Source organism: Carcharhinus amblyrhynchos, chromosome 1 (assembly GCF_965287045.1).
Source record: "Carcharhinus amblyrhynchos chromosome 1, sCarAmb.v2.hapA, whole genome shotgun sequence".
NCBI lineage: Eukaryota > Metazoa > Chordata > Chondrichthyes > Carcharhiniformes > Carcharhinidae > Carcharhinus > Carcharhinus amblyrhynchos.
In genome coordinates, this window is record NC_137324.1 from 99,955,473 (window position 1) to 99,975,709 (window position 20,237).

A 20,237-nucleotide genomic window follows, 5' to 3' on the forward strand; every position below is an offset into this window, starting at 1 on the left:
TATTTCAGCAAGGCTCCTGAGGACTACCCATGATGAATATTGGAAGAGTTGGCATGGTAGGTGTAAGAGCAAAGAATGATGGGTGGGGGCATAGCTTGGCAAGAATTGGTTATAAATTGGGTGGAAAGCATATATTGGCATGGAAGTAATGAGAGGCCTTGGGGGTGGATAGAGAAAATTAGTTGGCATGGATGGGGCAGGAGACTGTGGGACATGAGGGGATGTAAGAAGTGAGAGAAGGGGGGCTGCTTTTTCTTTTAATGTTTTGAAAAGCTTTCACAAATTGTTGGTACAATGAGCGGACTTTCTGAGCAGTCTGCCTCCACACCTGGCAGTATTCTAGGGGAATTTCACAGTAACTTCATTGCAGTGTTAAAATAAGACGTACTTGTGACTAATAAATAAACTTTGCTTTACTTTGTTCTCATTCATTCCAGGGTCACCTGTCCTGACTCCCAGTGAACCCAGTCACCCTGGAATGAAACTCCTAACTTCTGGGCACTTTCACCCGGGTTGGATTTGTGGAGCTAGATTAAGTATTCCTGAGCTGTTAATGAAAATTCTGTTCTTCACATCCCATATTAATGCAAAGTGGTTAGGTTTTGAATACATTAAAACTTCAACCTAGATAGCACAAGTCACTTTTGTTAGCCCACAATCTGGGTCCAAAATGCATCAATCAAATTTAATCATTAAGTTCACTATATTCATTCTGAAGCTACTTTCAATAAGCAGATCTTTCAGAACATTTCATACTCAACATTTCCCAACTATTTTCTACCTCCAACATCCTTCCCATTGCCAAGCCATTTCTACGAGATCTCCTTCACAAGGTAAAAGAAACAACTTATGCTGCACTACTGCTCCCTTATTGTCATCAATACCTTTCATTTTTAACTGACATTGGGGTTTTCCCTTCCTGCCCGCCACAGGAATCGTAGCAGGCAGGACATGGACATTGCAAAGTTCTATTGACCACGGGCTGGATTTTCTGACCTTGGGGTGAGTGCAGCCAGAAAAATCCCACCCAGTGTATCTGCAGGAGATTGGGTCACCTCTTTTCGGAGTCCTCTTTTTAATCAAGATGCTCCCCACTTTGGATGGGTCAAGGGCTGGTTCTAGTTCATACAATGTAGCTCCGCAAATTGAGTCCAGCAGCATTTGCCTGAGGTCTTGGCCAACTTCCAAGTAAAGTATTAATTGAGTTGAAGATTCTTAGCTGTGCTGCTAGATTGTGCGGCAGAATACACAAAAGCATTCCACCTCAGTGTGGTATGGTCATCAGCCCACCCTGTTACAAGCCCCGCATACTACTGGCTAATCACTGCACTCATAGTGTCAACCATGACTTGAAATGATCCAACTTCCCTGCTGGAGATGGTAATATATGAATGAAACTGAAAGGGAAAAAAACAGCTCTGAACAGGCAATACCATCGCAATCATGACTTTCCATACTCACACACTATATACCATCAAATCAAGATGCTAACATTATCCCTTTTTAACCAACCGGATGAACAGTATTTTCTGAACTCAACACCCTTTGCAAGCTGAGTGTCCAGCGATTCTCAAACAATATTACATAAGAATGCTGCTACTTTTTCAAGTAGCAAAAATTCATATGTTTTTTCATCAGCTGGCTCTGGCACTGTTGCATCTCATTCTTGCTGCTTGCTTTGACAGTGCGTGATAAACATATCAAGTTCTTTCACACATTGTGGAGCCAAAACTAAGACATCCAGTGCTGCTGGGGTCAACAAGTATGACAGCTCCCACAAAAGAATCACCGGCGGAGATTGAGAAACTAGATTCCACAAATTCTTCACGCTTGCTTTGTGTGTACTGTACAAACTCACTGGAAATAAAAGTGCTCTGACCCCGAACCAACATTCTCTGCATGAATCATCCATTATTTCGCAACAATCTGGAGCAAACCTTTCCAGTCCTTTGGGTTAAGGATTGCATTTCCAGTAATCCAATTTCCAAGCCTGAATTTCCCCCTTGTGTTTGATCTTTATTTTACTTACTCGGCAGCTAACAGGCCTGATCAAAATTCCTCGATTTCTAATGAAACATCACTTAAACATAACGTTTACACGAACTACAGGGTGAAATTTTATTGCCCCTTCAACCGGCGTGATTTTCCAACCCTGCTGAAGTCAAGGATTTTTGAATGGCTCATGACATTTCCCTGGCCCCACCACCATTGGGCCATAAAATTCCACCCACTGTTTCTAAAAATTAGATCGATGAGAGGCCAAAGTGAAAACTTCAACAGATTTGTACCTTGAAGGAACAAGCAAAGGGAATACAATTTTAACTCAGCAAATGTAATGTACATGGCCCATGTGGCTGCAAAATGCCATTTTAACTTTCGATTGTCATTCCAATGTTTCAAGCCAGACTCCTGCATGAGCCCAGAGGAATCAGTTACCTGGTTTTAGGTGGGAATAAGATTTGGTGCAATAGGATGGAATAATGTCTGGTATTTATCAGAGGGGATCTGGATGCCATCCTGGGTGGTTGAAGGGAAGGGCGGCCCATTGCAGCGGAGGTGCCACTGTGTGGGGGAACTGGAGGAGAAATACTGCTCAACTTACCCCAGAAGGAAATAAGTAAAGGGCAAAATATTTTCATAAACATTTCTGGGCTTTTTCCAAACCTACTCTAGCTTGGTGCCAGCATAACTCATGTAATCCTGAGTTAAATAGTGTTACTATTCTAAGCATTTCATAGGACCCTGACCTTTGCATAGTTGCTGCCCTTACTCGCCTGTAGCTAAGCAGTTTTGCTACCTCTCAAAATCCAGGAATGATACTGTCAGCAGGCAGGAGTGTAGGATAAGCGGACAGCCCAGACTTTACTTCCCACCAACACCACCACCTGCTAATGCAATTTTTGTCAAGCAAGAGGGGTTAAAATTGGAGCTTTTGCTTTGGGTTTTGTCTATCTCTTTGTCAGGTCACAGTGAAGATGCACCTAACACATAAACAATCCTAACTGCAGCTTCATGCCTTGGTGGTAAAACTCAGCCATTTAGAATTTGGAGATGGCAGGAATTCATTTCCTACAAGACTAGTTTCACCTAGTTTCATAATCAGCAACTGTAAGAAAAAATTACGTTTTTAATAATTGCAATCTCAGAATCACAGAATTTACATTGCAGAAGGAGGCCATTCAGCCCATTGTGTCAACACCAGCTCTTCACATAATGACTCAATGCTGTTCTCTCACCTTCCCCTCGTAACCCTGCACATTCTTCCTATTCTGAAAAGTCTAATTCCCTATTGAATGCTTCCATTGAGCCTGCCTCTGCCACCCTCTCAGGCAGTACATTTCATACCTTAACCATTTGCTGAATAAAACCTATTTTTCACGTCACCTTTGCATCTTTGCAAATTATTTTAAATCTATGCCTTCCTGTTTTTAATCATTTCATGTGTGGGAACAATTTTTCCCCATCTACTCTGTCCAGACCACTCACGATTTTGAATATCTCATTCAAATGTCATCTCAGCCTTCTTTTCTCCAAGGAAAACAGAGCTAACTTCTCCAATCTATCCTCAGCCCCAAATCACTTCACATTTCTCCATATTGAACTTTGTCTGCCTCCTGTCCGGCCATTCCACCAACGGGTCCATGCCATTTTGAAGTTCTACACAATCCTGCTCACAGTTCATATCTGCAAATTCTGAAATTGTGCCCCTTATATCAAGGTCAAAGTTAGTAGAAGGAGGTTTGGCTGTATTCCCCAAGTGAACTATTACTTCATCAGTATTTGAAACTGGAAAGTGGGATGCACTCCGAGAACTCTTGTACTTTTACCTGTTCCTTTTTGAGAGTCTGTTGGGGAGCCATTTCCTCTCTCCCTGCATATTCTGAAGCTGAAAGGTGACCACATACATAACCTATGAAGGTCTCAACTTCATGGATACACCGCAGTGACATCAGATGCTGCTCAACTTCAGGGGTTTAAGCTGCTGCAATTGACAATATTTCCTGCACAAATGGTTATCCAGAATATGGGGAGTATACTGGAGGTCCAACACAGCACAGGATGTGCACTCTTGATGTTGGATCAGCCCTGCCATTACACTGTTAACTAATAACCTTGTTACTGCTAAGAAATCTGACTGCCGGTAATAAACCTTACAAATACTAATAAAACTTTACTAATACCAATGATCCTACCTCCTACTAATGAATCTTTCTAATGTAGATAAACCTGTCAGGCAGAGATGTTAAAATTGAGCCCATTAATAGTTTCAAGAGTTGTAAAAATGTAACAAATCATCAAATGCCTCAGGTTCTTTTTTTCCCCAATCTGTTTTTATAGGAAAACCTCAGCAGGTCTGACAGCATCGGTGGAGACAGTACTGAGCTAATGTCTTGAGTCTCTGATGAAGGGTCACCAAGACTTGAAACATTAGTTGTGTTCTCTCTACACAGATGTTGTCAGACTGGCTGAGATTTTACAGCATTTTCTGTTTTTGCATCAGATTCCAGCATCTGCAGTATTTTGCTTTTATTGTTTTTTATAGTAACTGGTTAAATATACTTACAGTAACTGCAGAGAGAAGAGACCTTCAAATAGGCCTTTAGGTAGCTCTGTGATTTTATTTCCATACAACACACTGTGTGGGAAAGAAGTAGAAAACTGTCAGTAAAAACCTAGAAAGAAACAATGCTCGACACTCTCATCTTAAGTTTTACAACATGGAATCATAGAACCCTACAGTGCAGAAAGAGGCCTTCGGCCCATTGAGTTTGCACCGAACACAATCCCACCCAGGCCCTACCTCCACATCCCTCTAACCTACACATCCCTGGACACTAAGGGGCAATTTCTTAGCACGACCAATTAACCGAACCCGCACGTAGTTGGACTGTGGGAGGAAACTGGAGTACCTGGAGGAAACCCACACAGACACGAGGAGAATGTGCAAACTCCACACAGACAGTGACCCAAGCCGGGAATCGAACCCAGGATCCTGGAGCTGTGAAGCAGCAGTGCTAACCACTGTCCTACCGTGCCGCCCTTGAGTACCCTTTCATTCTCTTTAAGGTAATGATGGTGATAGATATCATCCTGAACCAGGAAACCATCATACCCTCTTTTAAATTAATTTACTGTATGTTTAAAAATAATCTATTCTCACAAAGTAGCCTTCACTGCTGAAGGCAAGGTTGGTATTTATCATCCATCACAAGTTGCCCTGAAAAGTGGTGGTGAACTTCCTTCTTGAACCACTGCAGTCTGTATTCTTTGTAGCTGGTATGATGCAACTATATTAGGCTAGTTTGAGACTGACATGGATAGACATGGGTGGCTACTGATTATTTTGAAGACAGGGGGCTGTTTAAAATTCACTGAATTGCCTTCCTGTCATCTATCTGTCAGCCCCCAAACTAGTCTGAAATTTTTCAGGGGGCTGGTGAGACCTGTGCCGACCCACTCGAGAGCTTCAAGTTTCTAGGTGTCCAGATTACCAAAAACCTGCCCTGGTCCCTCCATGTCAACACTATAGTTGAGAAAGCCCACCAATGCCTCTACTTTCTCAGAAGACTAAGGAAATTTGGCATGTCCGCCACAACTCTAATCAACTTTTAAAGATGCACCATAGAAAGCATTCTTTCTAGATGTGTCATAGCTTGATATGGCTTCTGCTCTGCCCAATCTACAAAGGGTTGTGAATGAAGCTCACTACATCACTCAAATTAGCATACCACCCTTTGACACTGTCTACACTTGCCATTGTCTCAGAAAAGCAGCCAGCATAATCTAGGACTCCACGCATCCCAGACATTCTCTCTTCCACCTTCTTTCACTGGGAAAAAAATACAAAAGTCTGAGGACAAGTACCAATTGATTCAAGAATGGCTTCTTCCCTGCTGCCATCAGACTTTTGAATGGATTTACCTCGTAGTAAGTTGATCTTTCTCTACTCTGTAGCAATGACTATAACACTACATTCTGCATTCCCTTCTTTCCTTTTCTATGTATAGTATTCTTTGTCTGTATAGTGTGCAAAAGAACAATACCTTCACTGTATGTTAATACATAATAATAAATCAAATTGAATCTAACACCATTGAGGCCCTTAAGTGGGAAATTGAGGGTTGTTTCCTGCCTGGCCACAATTTTGAGGCCAGCAAGAGAAAGTAAAGAATGAATGGATGCCCAGCAGGTTAGTTGGGTTGGGTGTCCAGTGGGAAAAGGTGGAGCGGGCCCCCACTACTAAAGGTCTGCAGATCCAGGTGTTCCCTGCCCTCTAGCCTTTCCAAACCAACTCACTCCTTTCAACTTCCACCGTACCCACCATCCCGCCTCCTCCACCGTCCCTGTCTCAAAACCCTAGCGTTTACCTGTGTCCAGGGGCTCTCTCCACTTATGAGGCCAGGTGTAATCAAGCAGTGACCACTTTTCCTTGTGACACTCTGAGACTTCAGACCTGCTGGTGAACCAGATCAGCCAGCATCTCTCAGAAGCTAAACTTCCTCCTGAGTTGGAGACAGAAGTCCTGTCTCTAGCTACAGGTTAAATAGCTGTTGGGCAACTAACATTGATGAAGATCCTGCTTGTGAGTCAGATCGGGTAAAAATAGCAGGTTCAGGGTGGCACAGTGGCACTGTGGTTAGCACTGCAGCCTCACAACACCAGGGACCCAGGTTCAATTCTGGCCTCGGGTGACAGTCTGTGTGGAGTTTGCACATTCTCCTCGTGTCTGCATGGGTTTCCTCCAAATGCTCCAGTTTCCTCCCATAGTCTAAAGATGTACAGGTTAGGTTGATTGGCCACGCTAAATTGCCCATTTGTGTCAGGGGGATTAGCAGGGTAAATGCGTAGGGTTACAGGGAAAGGACCTGGGTGGAATTGTTGGTGATGCTGGCTCGATGGACCAAATGGCTTCTTCTGCATCGTAGGGATTCAATGAGTCCATGATAGAGAAAACCAATTTTTACAAAGAAAAGCTGATCAGTTCAAATTTTAAAAATTGTCATAGTGGGATCTATGCTCATGATTTCTGGATTATTAGACTAGACATTTGGATTATTATTTAAGTAACATAACTACTAACTACTGTAACCAGTGATGGTGTGGTCATAGTTACTGCACTGAATCAAAGAAATGGGTCAAGTTTGAAGAGTGATCTTTGTATAAATGTGAACTGGACGGCAAACTTTAAAACAGGCTGTAACTATAAAGTATCTCTCACATAGCCCAAATTGCAGTTTTAACTGACAGACTCTCTTTAAAAACTGAACATTGTGATTTGACAGACAAGGCATTCTCAATTGTCCACAAATTTCCTATTTGTTTGTTCTTCACAAGTTTGTAATAGTGGGCCATTACTGAACCAAGCACCAGTCACGCAGAAAAGGGTTCAAAGGAGTGTGGGATAGCAATGGGTAGCACTGAAACTTGTCGACTTTCTGTAAGTGTTCCAGGTATTGTACTGAAAAGAAACCAGTGTAAAGTTTCGTATTGAATCTGATGCACAGGGAGCCCCTGTTTACAATAATGATTGCATTGTCTGGTTATCGTCCCTAACTGTGGCTTTGTTTGGAAGTTTAAAACAGCTTCTTTGTTGTGGTTCTGTATTTCCAGCTAGATTTTCAGATGCAATTTAAATATTTGTGCCTTGAAGAGTACATGTGATGGCATCATGCTTTATTGTCTACATGTAATGATATTATGCTTGACGCTTGAACTTTGTGGTTTGGAAAGATGTTTTTATTAACTACTTGATCAGTAGACAATCCTAAATTCAAATACCATTATCTTCTCACACGAACAGAGACAAATTAAACGGAACATGGATTTAACTTTATGCGTAGCCTCCAGAGCTTTCCTTTCTACACATCTACAAAAACAAAAGTTCTGGCCTGAATGCTAGTGTTTTATGAGTCTCCTATGCAACCTAAACAGCAATTTCACACAATACAACTGTCCAATTTACTTTGGCCATCCCAATTTAGAACTTCATCACATTGACGCTTGAGCGGAAGTAACATAATCCTAATGACCACACTCGCTCCATAGCGCAGAACCTGTCAGCATTGATGAAAATAGGAGTGAGCAATCAATGAGATACCTGAAAATAGAAGTGTCCTTTATAAAGGAATGCCTCACTCAGTACAATCCAGACAATGCTATTTCATAGCAGCTAATCAGAAACATGCCAAGTAAACTTTCAAAAGAAAACTGACAGATCAATGAAAAGAATCTTGTCCTTTAATGAGAAGCATCCCAAAGTGGTTGGGAGTGTCACAATAGATTAGATTTGCGATATTATCAGTAATTTGTAAAAAAGGAGATCATTAATTAAGATCAGGCAGCAAGTTGTCACTTTAGAGATGAGGGGCCATTAAACACAGCAGCAAATATTGGCCCTTTATTTTGATAAACAAACAGTAATTTGCAGAGCTTGTCATCTATGGGTTGGGAATATGACTACAGATTACAGGAAACGGATAATGAACAAAAACAAATATTAAGGGCAGCACTAGGTCTCCAGGGTTGTTTGCATTTTGTATTTTGCGTGTGTCAATGACATTAACTTTCACAGAACATCAAAGTGCCTTCTGCAGTCCCTGTGAGACTTTTGCTGAAGGAAATGTCAGCTTGCAAATCATATCTGCCTCAGCCTTGCCTCATTAATGTAATTTCATCAGTAATGTCTATAAAAGTAATTTCCAATTGCTCACAATGAAGCCTTTATGCAATGTAACAATGTGGTAACTAAACATTTTGTGCCTTTCTTAAAAAAAACAAAACCATATGTTGTTTGAATCAATGTATTTTTGCTTATTGTTCAGCTTCCACTATTTAAACCCCATTAGAAATTGAACCAAGGCTTGCCATGGTCTATGGGAGATGTGCATTCTTGGTGCTGCCAGTCTAGTAACTCATCTGTAGAACAGTGCTGGTCAGGGAAGCATTCAAACTTTCTGCCTTTCTGGAAATTTTCCAGCTACTGTAGTGAAAAGAAAGCAATGCAGCATTGTGTATTGTAGGCAATACACAGGGAGCCCCTATCTGTCATAATCATTACTTTGTCTGGTTACAGTCTCTAATTGCTTTTGATTTTGGCATGCTCAATTTCACTTACAACAAAGGGCAGGGGGAGTTAATTTCTTTTTAAAACCTGTTTTTAGCAGCACTTACAAGTTGAACAGGTTTTAATCAACAAGCTGTTTTATAAATTGTGGTGCATTTCTATAATTGCATGTACGTGAGAACTGTTTCTGAGGAACCTGCTGCAGTTATAGTCATTTTTGTAAATGGCTTCTCAGCTCAAAAATTTTCACCTGTGGATAAATGAATGACCAATTATTAAGTGTTTAACAGTTTTTTAAAAAAGAACTTCAAAATGTAGGTATTGAAATAAACTTGCTGGCCTTCAGTAAAGACTGAGGATTGGCATCCAGGCGGGCCTGGTGTGGGATTGTGCCAGGAACGCCTCAAACAGTAAGTTTTTAATTTAAAATGTTTACACTCAAGGAAGGGGCCAGGCAGTCACTCATGGGAAGTGGAGGAAGGAAAACTTGGCAGGAAAGTTAAATGACAATTTTTCTGCAGGTGCAATTAACCAGTGCAATACACATGGACAATAGACCACAAACATTACGAAACAGAACCAGTCATACTGTACATGTGAAGGCAGATCAGTCACTACCATCAGTTCAGCCTGCTCATTCTTGCTTGGCTAATTTGCTATCAGATGATATGTCTCTGTCCATTTAATTTCCAGATCTCTTCTATTGCTTTTTCAATATATCCTTGTTTTTGCATCTATGTCCCTTTCCATTACCACATCCTTCTAAATCCTCCCAATGCATGCTGCTTTCCTTTGTCTCCTTGCAACATGTTTTGCCAAGGGGCTATGGGACAGACCTCTTTCAGCACAGCTCAGTAAGACATTAGGGAAGTCATCAGTCTGTCAATGTTAAAATTGAAAGTATCATGTACCCAGTCCAATCTGAGATGATTGATTTTCCTTTGCTTCAGGAAGCTCAGGAACGCAATGGCTAGCAAACCCCTCTGTATACATCAATATAAAAAATAACCCGAATATCATATTTTATCACAAAAATTAGGAATCTGCTAATCATAATGGGCACAGTCTATTTGGCATTTTCAACAGTGAGAGAGGGTGACATAGTGGCACAGTGGTTAGCATTGCTGCTTCACAGCCCTAAGGTCCTGGGTTCGATTCCAGCCTTGGGTCACTGATGATGTGGAGTTTGCACGTTCCCCCCGTGCCTGTGTGGGTTTCCTCCACGTGCTCTGGTTTGCTCCTGCAGTCCAAAGATGTGTAGGTTGGGAGATTTGTAAAGACTGGGGTCATGGGAATAGGGCCTGGTAGGATGCTGTGTCAGAGAGTCGGTGCAACCCCAATGGGCCAAATGGCTGCCTTCTGCACTGTCGGAATTCTATGACTCAGAATCAGCAGAGTCGAGGGGAAAAGTTAATGAACCATAACCAGAAAAAGAAGAGGAGCAAGAAAGGGAAAGAGAAAAATGAAAACTACGGTACAAAAATAAAACACACGCTAACGTGGGCTGCCACCAGTTTCTTTTCATGTTTGTGTGTGTAAAGTTTGCCCAAACCTCAGGCACCAGCTTCATTTAGACTGCACAGCTACAACATTGCTGAAGTTATTTCTGGAAGTTTTGAGCCTCTGCTGGAAAATTCCTTTTGGTTTACCCAAACATGTGACAGGCAAAGCTTCTCTCATGTCCGCTTGAAACATGAAAGTGCGCAATAAAATCTGGGGCTGCCTGTCCTCCCACATATCCGCTAATCCAAACTTCCACTCTGTCTTTGATTTTTGCAGGTCTATTTATGCACTGTAATCAAAACTGCGTGTCAAAAAAGTTTAGGGAAGGCTAAATGGAGAACGAAAACATGGCATTTAAAATTAAAACAGCCATTTTAGTGTAATTACTTGTTAAGCCCATATGCAATTTAAGAGTCTGGTTTTTATATGTAATTAGCACAAATTTTATGTTACCAAGGTATTTAGAAATGCACAAGTGGCAAACAAGTCTTTGAGTTCAACACGTATTGAAGAGGATGAGTTACTCTAGAAACAGACAATCCCAGGCAATCCAAAAAATTTCCAAGAAACTTACAGGGAGTTAAGTGACCTCAGTCCCTGGAAAGCATCTGGTGCGATTTCAGAGATGTGGTTGTTGCTCAGGTCTCTGGAAAGAAGAACAGCGCCTTAGAAGGTTAATTAAATATTGACTGCCATCTCAAAAAGCTGTCGTGGGCTAACTGACCTGCTCATTATATTCAAATGCTCACAATTGGCTTGCAAGTGTTCAACACTGTTTTCTATTTTGGCATTTTTAATAACTTACATCTACTTCTCATTGTTTTGACTTCTTTTCCCTTGTGTGTTAATCTCCCACCACAATAAAACCTGCATAGGTGACTGAGATTCATAGTCAATGCATTATATTAGTAATACTTGGCCAGGGGGAAACCACGATCACCTGGCAGAGGTGCCTTGGCTTGGGTGAGATGCTGTTTTGGAGGACTAATGCAAACTTCATGGACAGAATGGCCTATTCCTGCACTATAGGAGGTAGGATTCTTTGGGGTGAGAAGGTCTTTTGGGGCGTTGATGCAAACTTGATGTGCAGAATGGCCTCTTTCTGCACTGTAATGGTTCTATGATTTATGATGTTTGGGTTACAGTGAATGGCAGTTATGACATTAAAAAATTAACACCCTATTTCAAATTTATGGCATTGGGTTTGACTTTATGATGCCACACCAGCTCAGCTTTTCTATTTTAATAATAACGACTCATAAATTTGATGGGCTTTTAATGAGCTTGGGAAAGTTGTGAAGCCTCCTGCTGAAACATCAGGCCCCCAGCACCCCTCACTCACCAGGCTATAACTCTGAGCCAGAAGGTCGCTATGGGGGATGGTGGTTGTGGCCTGCAGGCATTGCACTGCCTGGCCAAGCCAGAAACCGGAAAACTGTGATTGAAAAGTGCAAAATGAGGCTGCAGTATATCGATAAAAGTACTGGCTCACTCTGCTGGCTGATCTCCCATCTTCTACAATAGGATCTTTCACACCTGCAGTGCGAAGCCTTTGGCTCGGCCAGCTACAGAAAAGGGCTGCTGCGGCCTGTTGGCAGACATCTGAATGAATCAGGATCAAAATCAACTTGTAGAAAATGAGGTTGCATTTTGCCAGTAAAGACGCTGCCTTGCCCTGCTGATGGAACCAATCCCCCATTTTTAATATTGTTCCTTTCAGGATATCAGTTCCGCCCTATGACGTTTCATCTTAAAACATTTTACAGGAACCAATTGTCTCATTGGGCAGTGGGCTGCCTGGTATAAGCTGCAAACCATTTTTTCCCTTTCCCATCATGCATCTTACCTATCAAGACTGCAAAACAAAAATGGAATTTGCATGCACAAATTTTCCACCGGTATTTTAAATGACAGGAAATGACATATTTCTGACATCCCCTTCCAGCAGGTGAAGCATGTAAATTACTCCTACATAGTAATTCCTACTCAAAATAACTCCTATGTCCTCAAATGTAGTTCCATTGTTTAAAAAGAGATTGAAGGAAATGCCAAACAAGTATAGGCCAATTAATCTCACATCAGTAATTAGAATGAGAGATAGGATTAACTCTTCTGTAGAAAGGTATGGACTAGTCAGGGATGGTCAGCATGGATTTGTTAAAGGAAAGTCTTGCCTCATGAATTTGATTGAATTCTTTGAGGAAGTGACGAGAACAGTTGGTGAAGGTAGTGCAATGGACGTTGTGTACTTGGATTTTAGCAAGGCATTTGTCAAGGTTCCACATTGCAGATTGATCAAAAAAGCAAAAGCCCATGGGATACAGGGTAATATGGCAAAATGGATAAAAAGCAGGCTTGGTAACTGGAAACAAAGGGTCAATGATGCCCCTGCGTATGTAAAGTTCTTTCAAGTTGTCTTCTACAGGGCTTGGTACCGGGACCATTATTGCTTGTGTTATATATTAACGACTTGTACATGAACATGGGGGAGCACAACTGGGAAATTTAAAGATGACACACAGATTGGTCATGTAGTGGATAATGTACAGGACAGCTATAATTTCCAAAATAATACAGATGGATTGGTGGAGTGGGCCATAAAGGGGCAAATGCATTTTAACACAGAGAAGTGTGAGATAATGCATTTAGGGAGGACAGACAGTTATAGGAATGCTCAATAAATGGGAATATAATATGAAGGGTATTTGAAGTGAGAGATCGTGATGTGCAAGTACACAAGTTTCTAAAGGTAGCAGTTCAAGTGGACAAGATGGTAAAGAAGGCACAAGGAATGTTCTCCTTCATTAGTAGAGGTATAGAATATAAAAGTAACAATATAATTTTGGAGTTGTATAAAACACTAGCGAGGCCACAACTGGAATATTGTGTGCAGTTCTGGTTACGATATTACTGGAAGGATGTGATTACTCTGCAGAGTGTAGAAGATGTTTACAAGAATGTTGCCAGGGCTAGAAAAGTGTAGCTATGAGGAGAGATTGGATAGATTGGAGTTATTTTCCTTGGAACAAAGAAGGCTGAGAGGTGACTTGATTGAGTTATACTAAATGATGAGGGGAAAAGATAGAGTGGACAGGATAAAATTGTTTCCCTTGTTGGAGAAGACTAGAACCAGAGGACGTAAGTTCAATACAAGTGGCAGAAGGTGAGAAGGGACATGAGGTTGAGCTTTTTTGTGCAGAGGGTGGTGGTGCCTGGAATTTGCTGCCTGAGTAGGTGGAGGATGCAGAGACACTAAACACTTTTAAAAAGATCTACACCTTAAGTGCTGTAAGCTACAGGGTTACAGGGTACTTGCACATCACGATCTCTCACTTCAAATACCCTTCATATTATATTCCCATTTATTGAGCATTCCTATAACTGTCTGTCCTCCCTAAATGCATTATCTCACACTTCTCTGTGTTAAAATGCATTTGCCCCTTTATGGCCCACTCCACCAATCCATCTATATTGTTTTGGAAATTATAGCTGTCCTGTACATTATCCACTACATGACCAATCTGTGTGTCATCTCTAAATTTCCCAGTTGTGCTCTGTGTGGGAAGTGATATTACAAAGGGCACCTGAGTGTCCTCAGGTTGGCCTGGGCAAGTTGGGCTGAATGGCCTCCTTCTGTGCTGTAACTTTTCTCTGGTTTCTGAACTACAAAATGCTGCATTTATAATTGAGGACAGGTTGTTCCATTCTGTAAGCAGTGGTGTTATTCTGTGGGTGGTAATATCTCACGAGATTATTATTCAAAGGCAGACATGCTAACAGGCAATCTTATGCTGATTTCAAAAGCCTCTTCTTTAGTTTCAGCTCTTTTTGTGTTTTCCAAGCCCTGGTAAATGTAGCTTGTTGTAGTTAAATATAAAAAGGTAAAATTTGAGGCACGAGTTTTATCACCATATTGAAATGACCTCAATAGCAAGACTTGCCTGGGCCCCTGCCACCCCCTCCCCCTCCATTAAACCATAAAAATCAGAAGTTGGAGGTGCTTTGGGAATCGCATTTCCAGGTTTTGAAATTTGAAGCCATGCCCATCCTGTGTAGGCCCAGGTGAAGAAAAGCACTGCAGCAAGGGACTGAATGCTACGAGCAGCTATGGAACCATATCAGCACATGAACTGGGAAGACAGGGAGATACAAGATGGTGAAATAATTTCCATCAATTTTCATGAAGGACGCAAAGACAAAGCTTTACAAATTGAAAAACACATTCAAAGGTCTGAGCTGTAAATCAGTTTGGATCAGTCAGCCATTACCACTTCAAGATTGTTGAACACTTGAGCTTTCCTCATGGAACAAACACTGAATAATCTTCTAAAGATTTGGAATACTTTTTCTTCTACTCACATTCTTCGCAACCTCTTGTAGGGAGAGAAGGCTCCAGGGGGGATGGTTTTGATTGAGTTTTGCTCCAGACGTCTGGGGGTGGGAGAAAACATAATTTACTATTAAAAGTACATTCCTAAAGTAAAGCACACAGCAGTGGTGATCCACACTCAGCCTCCTGTTAACATTCATGTTTACTCTCAGACCACATTATTTGGGCTCCTATTAACATGAATAGCCAAATGCTGATGACCTTCTCTCTTTGTCAAGGTGAGATTTATCTCTTAGAGTTGCACACATTAAATACTATGCTGTATAGGAAATATAATTTCCTTTGCTGTAAAATAAAAGATGACCAAGTTGTTTCTTTCCTGATGAGAAAGGTAGCCTTTTTTTGCCACTTTCACATAACTAAGTGATATACGTTGATGGCTTGTAAGAAAACAACTTATTAAAATTGATGTCATGACAGTGTTACTGCTACAGGGGCTACTAGTTTAGCATTGTCAAGTTGGCAGTGGACATATTATACCCAAGGTGATTTTTACATTAAACATCCTTCTGTACAGTCTCAAGAGTGGAATAACACAGAATTATGGTCTTATAAGGATTCCACTTGAGACTGCTGTAAGCAGTATAATGATGGTTCATATTAAATATGTTGTAGGCAGGCTCTGTAGCCTGTTATTTTATGAAACCAGATTCATTGTTTCATTGTGCTGTCTGCAATAATACTGCAATAGTTGCTGTGTGGGATGGATTTTAAGTAGAGGATGGACTCCCAGCACCCCTGTCTAAATGTTAGGGACATGCCAGCTGTAGTTGGATCACCCTGTTTTAATTTTTCAGATTTTTCAAATTAAATTTCAGATTTAATTATTATGAAGCGAGACTTCTACACTTCTCCAAGAGGAGGTCCCACCTCATAGAGCTGCTAAACCAACCAGTGACGAGGAGTTTGAACTATTGGCAGCATCACCAGGAGCAATGATCATGGTGGAGATGGGACAAGATGAGGGTGTAAGGACCAGGTTCACCTGTCAGTCATCAGAGGCTAGCAGCTCTCATTCCCCCAGTGGTGCCAGGGGTAGAGGTTGTACCCGCCGACAACGCACTCACACCAGAAGCCCAGGATTAGCGAGGGATCCAGGCCAGGGGTGAGTGAGTATAAGAAGGAGGGCTCAGGATGAAGAGAGGGGAGGGAGGTAGAAGGTGAGGGGAGGGAGGTAGAAGGTAAGGGCAGGGGGTAGCTTTCAGCGTTCCCCACTTTCCGAATGCTGGGTCCTTTGATCAAGTACAGAGTGCATGTTAGTGAGGGATCAGTTAGGCTGACAGGATTTGTTGGGTGGCTTCAGAAGCCATGGGAGATTTGTGCAGCCCCTATTTAATCCTCAAGTCACCATTAAGTTATGATGGGCTCAGGATAAATGGGTGTCAACTAGCTCATTAATTAGTCTAATTGATATCCTGCCACCACCCACCGGGAATCCCATGTCACCCCCTTTCGACCTGTGACCTAACTGGGGAGGTTTTGCTGCCTCAGGGAGGCTTTTCCCATGTTTAAGTAGGCTCAGTCACCATTCCCCTGCATTAAGTCCAGCCTCACATTTATCTATCTGCAAATAATATAATTATACATGTTCTCAAATACCAACACATGGATAGGAATTTGCATAATATTAACCAAAATGCATGGGAAGAAATGCTCTTCCTCTCCCTTCCTGATAAAACCCTTTACATGCTAAACATCAAATAATTTACTTTGGCCTTACAAACTGGGCAACAGGAACAGTCCAATCGTAATTATCAGCTGCACTATGCCCTATTCACCCTGAGAATTCTTAGCTGTAACGGCGATGGGTGCTATCATTCATTTGTCAGGGACAAAATTATTTTACCACATCCCATTCCCTATCATTCCTTTGCTCACTGACCTATATTGGTTCCTGGTCTGGCAATATTTCACTTCAAAAATTCTCATCCTTGTTTTGAAATCCCTCCACGGGCTTGCTCCTCCTTAACTCTGTAGCCCCCTTCTAGCTGAAAAATCACCTTCGATGCCAGCGCTCTTTCACTGGTCCCTTGTCTATTCTTGAGTCAAGCCAATTTTGTTGTTGTTGAGTTACCTCAATGAGCTACCTCTGGTCACTCAATTTGCACTCACTGAACTCTGATAATATACCGATGAAGCCAGAGGCCAAATTTCAGATAATTTTTGGTTTCCACCACACACACTGCATACTCCTGTTAATTTTGGGCCCAACAACAGTATAAAGCAAATTTCCACACATACAGAACTCTCTGCCCATGAGTGGAGCTGAAATCCATTTTAAGTGTTTTCACAGAGAGGTGAACGTTTTTATTTAATTATTTCTTCAATTGATTTTTTTAAATGTGTGTACCATATACACACACACACACAAGAACATTTCTACAATGGTGTGAAACCTCCAACACAAATGCTTAGCTCCTATTCACAGCTGGTCTCGCTTAAAGCTGCTTTAACTGGTACCAGGATGTGATTGGAATTTACATGAGGTTTCAACAACCTGAAGACAGTTTCAGCTGTAAACATAGCTCAGTACAATTTCAGAGCTTGGAAACTGAATGAGGGTCAAGCAGAGAGTCTGAATTCCACTGATGAATGCAAATGAAAAGGATCAGTCTGTACCAAGACTTTTCAAACTCTGTAGATTTTGCTTCTACTTGCCAATACCATAATTATGTGTTCCTGCATGTACTTTTTTATGAATTAGTTTTTAACTTGATTTGTGTGACTGTGCGTAGAACATCTGGGAAATGTCAGTTCCAAGTGGTATTAGTTTCCTACAGTCCACTGAATTGCTGTAAACAGGTTCATTAATTTGCCACATAATTGATTTAATTGTCAGACATATCAAGAAAGAAATATTGACAGCGAAATGTGCAGATTGTGTTCTGCTGCCAAATTTGTTTTCCAAGTTTGCTTTTAAACGCAGGCTATTTTATTGGGTATTATTTCAGCAATCAATTGTTTAAGATGCATTGAGTCTGTCCCAAACACATTCTGCTATTTACAGACTGAATGACAGTATGGGACAGATTATGGAACGGAAACGATTAGTTGGCCTGGGCAGGATAACTCACCAGGCTCTCTCTCCTTGGGGATGTGAGGTATGCGCAGGTAATTCTGCTCATCATCCTTGGACTTTCTACTTGGAATAACTTACTTTAGCTCTGAGTGCATGTATAGGGCCAAAGGTCGTGTAGTGAATTGAAAATTCCACTTGCGAGCTATAGGTTCAAGTCCCATTGTTGAACTTGAGTAAAAATCTAGTTTGATGCTTCAGTAAAGGGGTGGTGCACTGTTGGAGATTGACTCCTTTGGATGAGAGGTTAAATTGAACAATGGGGTGTGGCAGGATGTTGGCTATCCATGGATTCTAATCAGTATTTATCTCTCAATTAACATTGCAAAAACAGATTAACTGGTCATTATCCATTGTTGCATGTGCAAGCTTGCTGTGGGCAAATTGGCTGCTGTGTTTCCTGTATTACAACAATGAGCACACTTCAAAAGCACTTCATTGGCTGTTAAGTGCTTTGGGATATCCAGGAGTGATAAAAGGTGTTTTACAAGTACAAGTTTTTCTTTTGTTTCAGTTTGCTATCCCATCCTTGTATTGAGTTCAGTTAAAATGTGCTACAGGCATTTAATTTTTCATAAAATACAACAATGCCATATCACGTAAAAGGCATAATTGTGTAATATTAAAATACATTGCTTTCAATGTTGATTTAAAAACATACTAATACCAAAATATTAAATATGCCTGAAGAAGTTCAATACATGATACAAATGATCAGAGTGGGACACAATTTCCATAAATTGCTATGCCAAAACTTTTAGTGTAAAGTTGACAAAGATAGGTAACAGGACAGAAAGGGTTATTGAAAATCAATTCAATCTATTATGTTTCTGGCCATCATCTTATGTTATCGTATGACTATTTCATGCACTCCGGTTTTCCTTTCAAGTGCGTTACAAGTATTTATTTATTTAGTGAACGTAAAGTCCCTAACACAAGCAGTTTCTTCTAGTCCTGCTGTGTTGATTGCGGATAACTTTACAGGTTACTTCATGTTTAGTGTGTGTGTAAGTTTATGTATGTGTATGGTTTGGCATAGGTGAGCACATGTGTTAACTGCATGTATGTGCATGCACATGTGTGCGTGGCAGGAACAAGGGAGTGGGGGGGTGGTATTATTATGTTTCCGTATAGTATGTTTCATCTGTAGCTCTTTTTCCATTGCTGATGAAGGATTTTATCTGCAACCCCACCTTCTTAATTCTCTGCAACGGTAATTGGGGATAATTTTTGTAATGTAGCAAGCTGTTAAGATCTAGAATGCAGTGGATGGGAGGTGGTAGAAGCAGATTCAAGAATATTTTTCAAAAAGAAATTCAGTAGATATTTGAAAACAAAAATTTGCAGGGCTATGGGGGAAGGCCAGACATGTAGGATTGACTGGATAACTCTTTAAAGGCCCAACAAAGGCTCAATGAACTGAATGCCTTCTATTAGTCTAAGATTCTACAAAGAATGTTACAGAAGAGGATAAATGGAGTGACACAGGTATAGCACAAGTGGAGACAGGGCAGAGTCGCAATGGTTGAGCAGATGGGAATATTGGTTCAGCCTAGAAATGCTTCAATGTCAGAGAGCTGGGAAGATGGTTGATGCAGAATCTATGCTGACATTTTTTTTTTGAAGAACATGCACCATAAACTGGGCCTCAGGTTAATGAGTTATCATTCAGGGATGTCCTGGAATTTTGGTATTAGAATAAAAGCTTCTTTGTGAGCAGGATAAAATGTGAATTCCTATATCATTTCAAAGCTTTTAATAAGTAAATAAATGTATGGAGGGAAAAGTTTCATTGCCAGATGAAGATATTTTAGCCTGAGGAATCAGAGGCAATACTACACACTTCTGCTGTGATGTTGGCACATCAGCTAAACACATGTACTTGTAACAAAAATATTCAGTCAATCTGAATGAAGAAAACTCCTGACAGGACAGGGTGTGACTTTGAAACTCGCGTTCAGACGGATTTTCAGACAAGCTCAGGCCCCTCCAAAAATAAATTTTTCTTACGAGGTCAGCATTGAACTTAACAGCAGAAAGAAGAGCGGAGTTTGTGGTTAACAGTTTGGTACAGTAAAACACTCAACAGTAAGGTTCACTATTCAATGCATATGCAGAAAAATGCAGGAATTTTATCTTCCATAAACTCTTACAGATTTTTCTATCTGATGAAGATTTTTCTATCATTTTGGTAGATCTTAGAA

The 20,237-nt window shown here is 41.0% G+C and overlaps 1 protein-coding gene across 5 annotated transcripts in view; it reads right to left on the minus strand.

Annotated features, from left to right (window-relative positions):
* Window positions 1–20,237, minus strand: part of slit2 (slit homolog 2 (Drosophila)) — a 408,776-nt gene that overhangs the window by 111,739 nt on the left and 276,800 nt on the right. For all 5 annotated transcript variants that reach the window (XM_080189584.1, XM_080189579.1, XM_080189571.1 and 2 more), the window contains exons 10-12: window positions 14,927–14,998; window positions 11,142–11,213; window positions 4,565–4,636 (exon numbers count right to left, since the gene is read on the minus strand). In XM_080189584.1, the coding sequence (XP_080045710.1) occupies window positions 4,565–4,636; window positions 11,142–11,213; window positions 14,927–14,998 (216 nt within the window). The remainder of the gene's footprint in view (window positions 1–4,564; window positions 4,637–11,141; window positions 11,214–14,926; window positions 14,999–20,237) is intronic.